Here is a 12500-nt window from a genome sequence, read left to right as displayed (position 1 = left end):
GAAATAAAGGAGGGAAAGAAGAAGAAGCAAAGTTATTGGAGATATTTTTGGCTAGATGACAGAAGTCATGAGGGGAGTTAGATCTTGATAGGTTTTGACACTTTCTATTAATGAAGGAGTTTTTGGCTAGTTGGAGAACAGACTTGGCATGGTTGGGCATGTATTGGGCATGATTCTGTGATGGAAGGCTTAATTACCTTTTGTGGGCCACCTCTCTATCATGTATAGTACGAGAACAGAAAAAGCAGAAAATATACTGCATGCCTACATGCCAGACACTATCAGCTCTGTTATGCGCTCAGCACGCAGAGACAGGTCTCTGTCACGGAAGCAGAAGTCATTCCCAGGAATATCAGCAAAATACCTCCTCAGATCCCCCCAGCTAGCAGAAGCAAAACGCTAGAGGCACCTCCGCTTAGGGGGATATTGAGGAGAGATTGGAGCGGTAGGACAAGATACAGATATGTATAGATTGTGATCGGAGGAACCCAACAGAGAAGAAAGGGTGACAGCATAAGCAGGATTAGAGGTTAGGAGAAGGTCAAGAATGTTGGGCGTATCTCCAAGACGGTCAGGAATACGAGTAGGGTGTTGCACCAATTGCTCTAGGTCATGGAGGATAGCAAAATTGTAGGCTAGTTCACCAGGATGGTCAGTGAAGGGAGAGGAAAGCCAAACCTGGTGGTGAACATTGATGTCTCCAAGAATGGAGATCTCTGCAAAATGGAAGAGGGTCAGAATGTGTTCCACTTTGGAAGTTAAGTAGTCAAATCATTTCTTATAGTCAGAGGAGTTAGGTGAAAGGTATACAGCACAGATAAATTTAGTTTGAGAATGACTCTGTAGTCGTAGCCAGATGGTGGAAAACTCGGAAGATTCAAGAGCGTGGGCACGAGAGCAGGTTAAGTCATTGCGCACATAAACGCAGCATCCAGCTTTGGATCGAAAATGAGGATAGAGAAAGTAGGAGGGAACAGAAAAGGGGCTGCTGTCAGTTGCCATAGACACCTGAGTTTCAGTGAGGAAAAGAAGATGAGGTTTAGAAGAGGAGAGCTGGTGTTCTACAGATTGAAAATTAGATCTTAGACCGCGAATGTTGTAGAAGTTAATGAAGAAAAAGTTGATGGGGGGTGTCAAGACACTTCACGACCCTAAGTGTCTTGAGAGAGAGAGAGAGAGAGAGAGAGAGAGAGAGAGAGAGAGAGAGAGAGAGAGAGAGAGAGAGAGAGAGAGAGAGAGAGAGAGAGAGAGAGAGAGAGAGAGAGAGTCCAACTAGTGAAGAAATAAGTCTAGAAAATATATAGTGACTGAGGAAAGGAGGGGAGGTTTAGATGAGAGAGAGGTAGAGGGGAGCGGGGGTGGCACCGAGCTTAACTCTGTGGAGGCGGGCGGGGGTGACGGGTTGGGGACTACTGAGGAAGGGAGAGGGGCGCGTGGGTCACCGGGGCACTGGGTCGCGGGGCTCATGGAGGGTTCCTGCGAAATATAAGTTACCCTCGGGCGGCGAGGACCCCTGATTCCCTGCGACTGACACCCGCTTGTTTGTGTGACAGGTGTGTGTGTGTGTGTGTGTGTGTGTGTGTGTGTGTGTGTGTGTGTGTGTGTGTGTGTGTGTGTGTGTGTGTGTGTGTGTGTGTGTGTGTGTGTGTGTGTGTGTGTGGCGACGCGGAATCTGAATGGGTGAGGTAATCAGCGTTACAATTGTTTCGTGGCATTGTGTGGCGCGTGGAGTGCGGGGGTCCTAGTCTTAGGCTGTTGTTTGTCGGGTTAGGAGGGGCACGCGGTACTGGTGCCAAACACGCTTGGCATCCTCAGCACACTCCACCGTGCCTTATGTGGCCACCTTGCCTACCCCGCTCTGCCCTGGGCTCCCAAACTACACGCTCTCACTCCCGCTGTCTACCATAATTCGCTGTTTCCCTCGGGTCGAAAACAGTGGCGGCGTCCTTGTTCCTGAAGTCTGGTGCGTGGCGAGGCTGTCTGCTCAGGGATGAAGGGGCTCACACTAACCCCAATAGGACGCCCAAAGGCATCCGGGGCACGCTCAATATAACAAGCCTCAGGTATTTTTGTCACACTAACACGCGCCAATGTTTGTATCCCCATATATAGTAGTACACATATTCAATTGAAAAAGAAAGTTGCTATTTTTCTTTCATCCTTACTACAAAGACCCTCTCCCTCTCTCCCCCCCTCTCTCTCTCTCTCTCTCTCTCTCTCTCTCTCTCTCTCTCTCTCTCTCTCTCTCTCTCTCTCTCTCTCTCTCTCTTGCTTCAGTGTATGATGCAGAATTAGCTCTCACGTGAGCAAACCAGGAAGATCTCCCCCAAAACAATAGCTAATTTGGCGACCTGTGCGAGGACCCCCCAACCTCCCCCCGCCAAATAAACTGGACCTGAGAACACTATCACACCTGCCTAGCATATATTTGACACCACTAACCCACCTGCCCATTCGCCCCGCCACACCTCCTCGACAAGTTTTATACCACTAACCCATCTGCTTCCATACAGCTGCTGGTACATATGTTGCACCTCTGACCCATTTGTCCCCTCACACCTGCCGGCACACGTGTTGCGCTCCTAACACATTCACCCCCTCCACACCCCAGCAACACGAATCACTCGACTAAATGCCGGAAACAAAGGATTACTGCCACTCACACTAAGTCTTATCTCAAGCCACTTATCAGACAGTCTGCGAGAAGAAAATCGAGTTATGTGAAAGTAGATATACTCTGAATCTGTTCTTTTTTACACTGGCTGGAGACACTGGCCAGCGAAAGAGCACAGGTGAGTAAATGGACACGATGTGGTTGGCGCGTAATAGTTGTTCAAATAAGGGAGTGGAACACCTCGGTTTTGGTCTGTCGAGGTAATGTCAAGGCCCCAATGATTTTTTTTTTTTTCCTCTCCTCCATTTTTTACTAGAATATTCAGATGAAAGTTGGCATTTTACATCTTCTAAAATCAAGAACTGAGACAAAAGCAGCTGCCAAGAGTATGTATATGTCACTTGATTTTCTGAGAAATTATATGAAAAGAACACATTTAAGAAACCGTAGAAAACCTAACCTCATTTATTTTTAATGTAACTAGAAAACGAGAAAATTTCCTAAACCAATAAATGGTGGAATATATTATTTGATTTCCTGAGAAGCAAAATTAAAGCGAACAAATTTACGAAACTAATAGTGGAACATATTGTTTGATTTAATACTGAACAATAAGAAAACAAGATTATTTTACGAAACACACCACACCTAGTCCACTCAGCTCTCCTCCAGTGTAAGAGTGCAAAACTGACTTTTTATTCTATTAAACGATATAACAAGGACAATTTACGACACACGGTCCACGAATCCACTCAGCTTTCCGCGAACCTAAGAGTAGAAAGACTACTATTAAGAAATATATAAAACCAAGAAAATTTTTACAAAACACGGCACATCTAATCCACTCAGCCTTCCTCCACCGTAAGTGTGGAAAAAAAAATAACCTAGTTTCCTATTAATTGATATATAAACAAGAAAACTTTACGAAACACAGCACACTTATGTCACTCAGCTTTCCTTTATCCCAAGAGTGCAGTGCTCGTATTTAAGACCTGCCAGGTAGGTTTGGATCACTTCACGCCACTCACCTGTTGTAACTCCCAGGTGAACGTGACCCAAAGACACGGTGGCTCACAAAAGGCTTCACGCTCCTGCCCCCACAAACACCACCACACTTAGACGCCACAATACTATATCACAATTTCGAATACTCTATTGCTGTGACACGTAGAGGTTAGAAACAGACACACACACACACACACACACACACACACACACACACACACACACACACACACACACACACACACACACACAAGGAAACAGGACCAGACGAGTTTACGTACTTCACGCCTTGTATACAACTGGATTCACACACACACACACACACACACACACACACCAAGGTCACACACACACACTCTCCAGCCAGCCTTCGGGACCAATTCCAAGCTGCCCCACGACGCAAGATCCAGGCAGGTGGCAATGAGAACAAGTTTACACCGTGTTCCTTGCCAGTCCTGAGGCGAGGCACGGGGACGGAAGGGCGGTAAAGACAAATGAAGGGAGAAGCGGGCAAGGAAAGCTATATTGAGGCATGGTAAGGGTGTGATAAGGGGTCCGGGGGCGGGGGAGAGTAAAGCAGCAGGCCTCACGTATCAGTCTGAGAAAAAGCATTGGTGTGTGAGAAGTAAACACACACAATCTGACCTTCGGAAATCCCCGAGGCGACAGTCAGCTGTTTTTGGCAAGGTGGAGGTATGGCTTCTCTAGGCGGAGGTGGAAAATGACACGCACACACACGCACACACACACGTTCAATAATACAAGAAGTCCAAAGAATCCTGTAACGGTAGTAGTAGTAGTAGTAGTAGTAGTAGTAGTAGTAGTAGTAGTAGTAGTAGTAGTAGTAGTAGTAGTAATAATAATAATAATAATAATAATAATAATAATAATAATAATAATAAAAATAAAATAATAATAATAATAATAATAATAATAATAATAATAATCACAAGAAGCCGTCTAAATGCAAATCATACACATATACACATCCAAAAGCATTCCCTCTTACCCATGACCTTTAGCGTAAAATAATAAACACACTCACACACACAGAAGTTATACAATTCACCCTCTTTTGCATACCACGACCTCTAACCTAACACAGAAGGAGGAGGAGAGGAGGAGGAGGAGGAGGAGGAGGAGGAGGAGGAGGAGGAGGAGGAGGAGGAGGAGGAGGCGAGGGCAAGAGAGAATCAGGCGCGACACCCACCCACCCACCTTCTACACCTACACCCACCCACCCCTCTACACCCTGACCTTTCGCTGCGCCAGGTAAAGGAGGTCAGTGTGGTAATGTTGAGGCATCAGTGTGTGGAGGAGACCTGATGAACCTGATACAACGGATACACGTGTTACCTCCCTTACCTTCCTGCCTGTCGCTCCCTCCTCACCTTATCACATATTGACGTGCTACCTAAGGGAAGTCTTTCTAATTTCTTCTATAAATTTCCATGTGGTAATGAGAGTACGAGTCTTGTTAGGTTAGGTTAAGGATTTTTTTATAAGGTAAGAATGAAAGTACTGTGAGTTAAATGTTTGAGTTCCCCATCATTTATGTTGCTGTCAGTGGCGTGTTTCGAAAATACTGCTCGTCTCTAACTTACACCGTCTTTTTCGTCTTCTGTTACATTCATCGCCCGTAAATCTTCCTTCTGTGCATCGATAAATATTCTCCATAGTCTGTCTCTCTTTCTCACGGCATCTGTTGAAATTATCATCTGTCTCCAATTTACTGTCTTTTTCGTCTTCTACTATACCTATCACCCGCATGTCTCAATTCAGCACATATATGAAGCTTCTTATTAATGTCTCTCTGTTCCTCCTGTCGGTTTTATGATTATCTGAGTTTGAACCTAACCATCTTATCAAGCCTGCGAAGAAGCCACAGCAATCACAGGCTTAGCTATTCCAGTTTCCAGGCTTGAATGATAGAGCGGTAAATCTATTTCTTTAGGTTTTGGTACTTGAAATGTGGGTGGGATGGACCGAAGACTTTTTAGACGCCCTATTCAATATACTACCCTTTTATTTTTTCTTATCCCGGATTTTGTTGATAATGGTGAAGTCATTTCTTAAGAGAGCTGTGTATCAGTTTGCCTCGGTGTACTTGATGAAATGTGGATGGATTGACCGAAGACTTTTATAATGATTCTTTCTCTTCCTTTTTTTCCCCATTTCTCACTATTTTTTTCATAATACTACAGTTAAATACACTACTATATTTACTTTTTCTTTTTTTCCTTACTTCTATCTCCCCTCTCACTTTTTTCCCCCATAAGAATTTTAATATTATCACTAAAAGGAAACAGCAAACTTATCCAGCTATATATTACAATGCTCTGTAAAAAAAAAATTAAATAAATAAATAAGGAGAAAAGATAGATTTATATATTTTTTTCCTGTTCTTCCTCCCCCTTTCGTTTTTTGTCTGGGGCAAGGATCTCTAGAATTATTACGAGGGAAAAGAAATAACTTACCAAATGTCATGTTTCCTTAAAAAAAAGTTTAAAGACCAAAGATAAAGTTACAATACTATTTTTTTCCTCTCGACCCTCCCCTCTTTTCGTTTTTCCTCTTTAAGGCTAAGAACTAAAAAATACCACCGAGCCGAGAGAGAGAGAGAGAGAGAGAGAGAGAGAGAGAGAGAGAGAGAGAGAGAGAGAGAGAGAGAGAGAGAGAGAGAGAGAGAGAGAGAGAGAGAGAGAAACCCGCTAAATGTTACACTCGAAAAAAAAAATACGATAGCTACTAAAAAGTATATAAATGTACCCGCTACAATAAACCATGAACCACGCTAAGAGTGCTGGGACAGGTTTAAGAGGCTGCGCGCGAGGATCGAACCTGCAACCTATCAGCTGAGTCTAACACTCCACCCTAACAGCAGAGATAAAGCTAATGTATCACTATTAGACATAAGAATAAAGGAAAGTAAGGGAAGCTGCAAGAAGCCATCAGGCATACACGTGACAGTCCCTATAAGAAACATACTTATTTCCACCAATCATCCCCATCCATAATTTTTTCTAGACCCTTCACTGCATCTCGAGGGACAAGAAGAAAGCTCCCGTTAAACACTCACACGCAAACAGACACTATGGTTTATCGCAAGACTTGGCATTCAGCCCGAAGTGCCTCTCCATTCTGCGCTGCACAAACCACGCTCTGAACAAAGGCACACTGATGCACTATGAGAAGGCCCATAGTTCTAAGCATCGCCAGCCCTGCACAGTTGCTCCAAGTACTTATCTCGCAGAAGAAAGAGAAGACAACCCAAGAGAAGGTTTATAGATGCAGTGAAAGAAAATACGCTTGTAATGGCTTGCTGAAGAAGGTGCAGAAGGCCGAGCGTGTTGGAGAAGGGTGATCCGCAGTGATGACCCCATAATACAAGCAGCCGGAAGAAGAGAGAAGAGAATCGCATAATACTCGTAGTGAATATACAAACGAAGTGGTTTATATTAACCCTTTGTGTAACACGGCATCGATTTCATTCCAAAGTCATTAAGTCTTTTTTTTTTTATCAAGTTAAAAATAAAATCATCTAGTTGCTCATCCATAACAGCATCTTATTTATTCCATTACGAATAACTAATAGGTGATCTGAAGTTTAAAAGCTGTCAATACGTAGCACTGAGAGACTAAAGAACTGGATATGCAATACTTGGCAATATTTCTTTCTTTTTATGCACATGAGACAGATCAAGGACAAAAAAACACAAATAAAGAAAAAAGTAGAAGGAAAGAAATCCCGCTAATTATCTTCCAAAAAAGGAGAGTAAAAAGAAAGCGGGGGAAAAGAGACGTGCCAGATATTAATTTCCTGCCATAACCATTTTAAAGGATATGACGCTCGTGAAAACCTTAATACCCTCTTACCTGTGTCGCCTTCCTTAACCCCCGCCTCCTCAAAAGTCACGGATTGGTACTCACCTGAAAATAAAAAGAAAAATATGATTAGTTATGAATGTTCGTACTGCAGAGAGAGAGAGAGAGAGAGAGAGAGAGAGAGAGAGAGAGAGAGAGAGAGAGAGAGAGAGAGAGAGAGAGAGAGAGAGAGAGAGAGAGAGAGAGAGAGAGAGAGAGAGAGAGAGAGAGCAATACATGAATACCATACAATCATACATACAGAAGAAAAAACAGACAGACAGACGAACAGACAGTCACACTATATTTATAGAACTTCACGAACCTTACATACCACACACACACACACACACACACACACACACTAACAACTATACCCACTAACTCAACCATTCACGGATCGATACCAAGAAACACAACACTTGAAGCGAACACTTCCTTCATTCACCTTTCACCCTTCACCCTCCTGCCTACGTGCCTGGCGTGCGCCGTGCTACCTTCGCAGCCTCCGAGCCTTCAAGCGCGTCACCCACAGACCACAAGGCACGTGACGGATCCGAGAGGCACGTGACGCGAACTCTTCGTCATTACGGTAAGCCAGACAGGAGCGCCGGAGGAACGAGGAGCAGCGAATCAGGAAGACATAGAACACGCGGAAATCACCAGCAAGCGAACCACTTGACCAACTCACCCAGCCAGCGACGCGCACAGGTACAAATGACGGGGAAGTGATGGGGATGTTCCTGAGGGAGAATTTTTAATGAGGGAAGACAGTGAAGAAGAGGGAGAGAGGGAGGGAGGGATGTAGTACTGTATAGCAACAAGGGAGGAAGCGTGAAGGAAAAATGAAAGGGGAGAGGGATGGAAGGGAGGGATGGAGGGATGGAGGGATGGAGGGAGCCACAAGGTCAGGTGCCGGACGCGTGAGGTGAACCCCCCAAAGGGATCAGGTAACACAGGAAGGCTCAGTGTCCACGTCACAGCACGGCCAGCTAGCCACCCAGCACGCAACACCACCACACAGCCCGCCACGTGTATAGGAGCGTTAACAGCACAAGGCAGCTTTGCACATGGTAACCCAATGCAATACAATGCAACACAGCCCACCAAACCCTGGGATATGTTACCGCAACGCAAAATATATGTAAGCTTAATAACAATAAACGCACCCCCACCACAGTTCAGCGCATGGTAACGCCACACACCACAACTCACCAAAGCTCACCACAGTACAGCACAACAGCACATACCACTACAGCTAAGGACAGGGTAACACAAGAACACACACCCTACCATAAAGCACGACACGCAGTAAGTAGCAGCATGAAGTCAAATACTAAAAATGAATGAGTATATCGGAACCACACCAAAACCATACCATACCACACCACAGCTCGGGATAGCCACACACACACACACACACACACACACACACACACACACACACACACACACACACACACACACCTCAATCCCTCCCTCTTCATCTCTCTCCCTGATCCTCACGACCCCTTCCCAGCCTCATGTCCTCACCCCTTCACCTCCGCTACGCATCCACCTCCTTTCCCTCCTACAGGATTACCCAGGACGCGGTACTAGAGTGTGAATTGCGTGCCTCACACACTTATCGCACCCACCAGCTTCCTGACCCAATAATTGCCTACTCTACACTAGACAATGGCGCGCTCTCTCTCTCTCTCTCTCTCTCTCTCTCTCTCTCTCTCTCTCTCTCTCTCTCTCTCTCTCTCTCTAGGGATGAAAAGGTTCCTTGTTTCTAAAATTCCAAAGGTAAAACTGAACCACACAGGCATGAAGAGTGTTTAGAATGAATGCATGAATGAATGAATGAAGGAAGGAATGAAGGAAGGAAGGAAGGATGGGAGGAATAGAAAGAAGGATAGGTGGGAATAAAGGAAAGGAAGGAAATGAAGAAAGGATGGAATGATGGAAGGAAGGAGAGGGGAGAGACAAAGGAAGGAAGGAAAGGAAGAAAAAAAGGACGGATAGTAGGAAAGGAAGAGATGGAGAAATAAAGTGCAATACTGTAGCAAACGTAAATAGAGGAATGAGAATATAGATAAAAAAAAAAAATGGAAATTTGAGGGAAAAATAAAACGCGCACGAGGTACTTGCGAAAGACTTCTAAGGACCCCACCAGGACCTAAGGTTAGTAATTTAGTCTTATTTTCTGTCCTTTGCCCCGGACCAGTGAACAAAAAAGTATATACTGGCATTTCTGTGATTATTCTCAAGCGTTTCAGCGTTTATGCCAACTATTTTTGGCAGATTTTTAGTAAACCTTATTTTCAGGGGAGTTTTCATGATTCTAGTGATGGCACAGGAAGAAAAACACCCATGAAATCCCGACTTATCATTTCTGTGCTCTTTAAAAATTATAGTGATGAGAAAACACGTCTAAAAAAACATAAATAAATAAATAAAATACCGGCTCAGTTTTATCAGTAATCCTTTCTCTCTCACATTATCTTGTATGATGTTACGAGTTTCTTATTTTATTCAAGTCATCCTCCTCATTATTCCCACTCATGATCCCGTCCGCGGCTGGAGGGGCTGAGGAGGGGCTGAGGAGGCGATGAAGAGGGGCTGTCTGTGTTTCACGCCTCTGTCTTGTAATCCGCACAATGGGCTGCTACGTGGCTACTGAGGCGAGGTGGTGGGAGTGAGTTTTGGGGTGGTGAGGTGCAGGAATGAGGAAGTGCAGGGGGTGGAGGTTAGGGTGCTGAAATGGTAGTGTAGGTGGTGGGGTGGTAAAGTGTAGGGTGTGCTGAGAGGTTGAGGTGCGTGAGTGTGATGTTTAAATTTGGAGGGGTGTGCTGAGGTGTGGGTGTGTGGGTGAGGGTGGTAGGATGGTGGATGGGGAGCAAATGAGTTGATGTTATTTTCTCAAGGTTACTGTTGCTGACGAGGACACATTCGTCACTTGAGGCTCGTGTTCACACACACACACACACACACACACACACACACACACACACACACACACACACACACACACACACACACGATACGGTTTTAGGCAGCCATGTACGTATAGGCATATCCACACGTCTCCTCTTATTTGTTACACCATTTCACCACATACGTTGCTAATACATGAATCGCCAACTTGCCTGAAGACAACATACACACATTCACTACTTTTATGCTGTTTTCCCTCCACGCACTTCGCTTCCTTTACAACCCCTTTCCTTCCTATGTTGAGCGTCCCTATAACCATTCCGCGCCCCCATAACAATTAACCATCACGACGCTGCCTCCTTTCAAAGAATTCCACGCTTGCATGTTAAGGCCTCCACGCTGCTGGACCGCCCTTGGCCCGAGAATACCATGTGTTCAGCAATGTGTTCAGCTGCTCAGCACGCCACGCGACACACCCGCAGCCTCAAATCCTCGGCCACAAGACAAGAATCCAGGGAAAGTAAGAGGCAGCGCGTGTGGGATGAGGGTGGAGGTCCAGCCATTGTCTCCATCCCTCCTCTCCCTTCCTGGGGACCCGCCAGACGCCGCCACAAACGTCCTGGACCATCAGATTAAAAACGAGGGTGTGAACGCCTCGTCGCGCGCTGTCGTTCGCTTGGAGTGGTGCGGTGCGGCCCGAGGCTTGCCACGCGACAAGGCGGGAAGCGAAGGCCGCCGCACTGAACATCGTGGGACCTTACATTCTCAAAACATTCTGCGTCTTTTCTCGGCTATTTTTTAGTAGACTCTACTGAAAGTTATTAAGGATTTTAAGAATCTTTATGATTAATGGGATACAAGAAATGTTCTGTAATAGCAATGAGTGAAAAAACCCTCGTGAAAACCTGACATCATATGCCTCCAACGAAAACATTCCTGATGAGAACAAAGCGTTTCAGAACACCGGCCGCGTCGTGTGATGCAGACACTGGTCCGTCTTTGCTGAGATTCATCCTGTTCATCGCTCGGCCCGGCAGAAGTGGACCATAAAAGGGCGGCGTCTGAAGTACTACGGTGTTTACCGGGTTTTCGTGCGAGCGGCGCCGGGTGGTGCAACGACGCCACCCAGGCAGAGAGCACGGAGCCTCTCACCGCTATTTTAGACTTTCCGGTTACACGGGAAAGTAGTTACGCAGCCGATGCGTCCCTCCCTGCACAGGACACGCCCGGTATGGTGGTGCTGGAGAAGGAGGGTGGAGAGAGCCTGACTATATGACACCTTTACTAATGACCTGCTTGTACCTGAGACACACACACACACACACACACACACACACACACACACACACACACACACACACACACACACACACACACACACACGAGAAGCGATGAGCGTAAGAATATTTGATTCACTTTCCGACCCCCACACCCTCCCTATCGGTCCCCACCTGTACTGACGGCCACGCGATGACTCACTTCCACGCCTCATGACTATCACTCACCCATACCTACGTTCACTCATGTACTGAGGCAACACACACACAGAGAGAGAGAGAGAGAGAGAGAGAGAGAGAGAGAGAGAGAGAGAGAGAGAGAGAGAGAGAGAGAGAGAGAGAGAGAGAGAGAGAGAGAGAGAGAGAGAGTTACGACGGAGGAAACTGCCGGGTGAAATAGTGCGAGATGTTAAGTAAGGCGGAGTTAAGAGAGACGAGGGAGGAGGAGTGGAGTGCCAAGGGAGGAGAAGTTATGAAGGGGAAGTGCCGCAGAGGTGACGAAGTGAGGGGTGAAGGGCGGGAAGGGGAACAAGGAAGGGAGAGCAAGGCGTACGGTGCAGTAAATATGTTTTTTTAGTATGTTTGGGTGTACGCCACGTGACTACTCTCGACCTTATATGGTGTGTGTGTGTGTGTGTGTGTGTGTGTGTGTGTGTGTGTGTGTGTGTGTGTGTGTGTGTGTGTGTGTGTGTGTGTGTGTGTGTGTGTGTGTGTGTGTGTGTGTGTGTGATAAGAGAGCTTCAGGTTATGGCTTATAAGAAAAAACATGATTTATTTTCTATTTTTGTTTCTTTGCTTATTGTTTTATTCTCTCTCTCTCT

General features: G+C 45.7%; 1 protein-coding gene across 2 annotated transcripts in view; it reads right to left on the bottom strand.

The window, feature by feature from the left end:
• Window positions 1-12500, bottom strand: part of LOC135101350 (protein phosphatase Slingshot homolog 1-like) — a 46937-nt gene that overhangs the window by 9736 nt on the left and 24701 nt on the right. The window contains exon 7 of one of the 2 annotated variants that reach the window (XM_064005215.1): window positions 4877-7549. The exons of the other annotated variant lie outside the window; for it this stretch is intronic. Within the exon in view, the coding sequence (XP_063861285.1) occupies window positions 7546-7549 (4 nt within the window). The 3' untranslated portion in view covers window positions 4877-7545. Of the gene's footprint in view, window positions 1-4876; window positions 7550-12500 lie in introns of those variants that run through there. 2 annotated transcript variants of the gene reach the window in all.

This window comes from Scylla paramamosain, chromosome 6 (genome assembly GCF_035594125.1).
Source record: "Scylla paramamosain isolate STU-SP2022 chromosome 6, ASM3559412v1, whole genome shotgun sequence".
Lineage (NCBI taxonomy): Eukaryota > Metazoa > Arthropoda > Malacostraca > Decapoda > Portunidae > Scylla > Scylla paramamosain.
The sequence above is the reverse complement of the archived record's forward strand: the minus strand, read 5'-3'. Positions and strand labels throughout refer to the sequence as shown.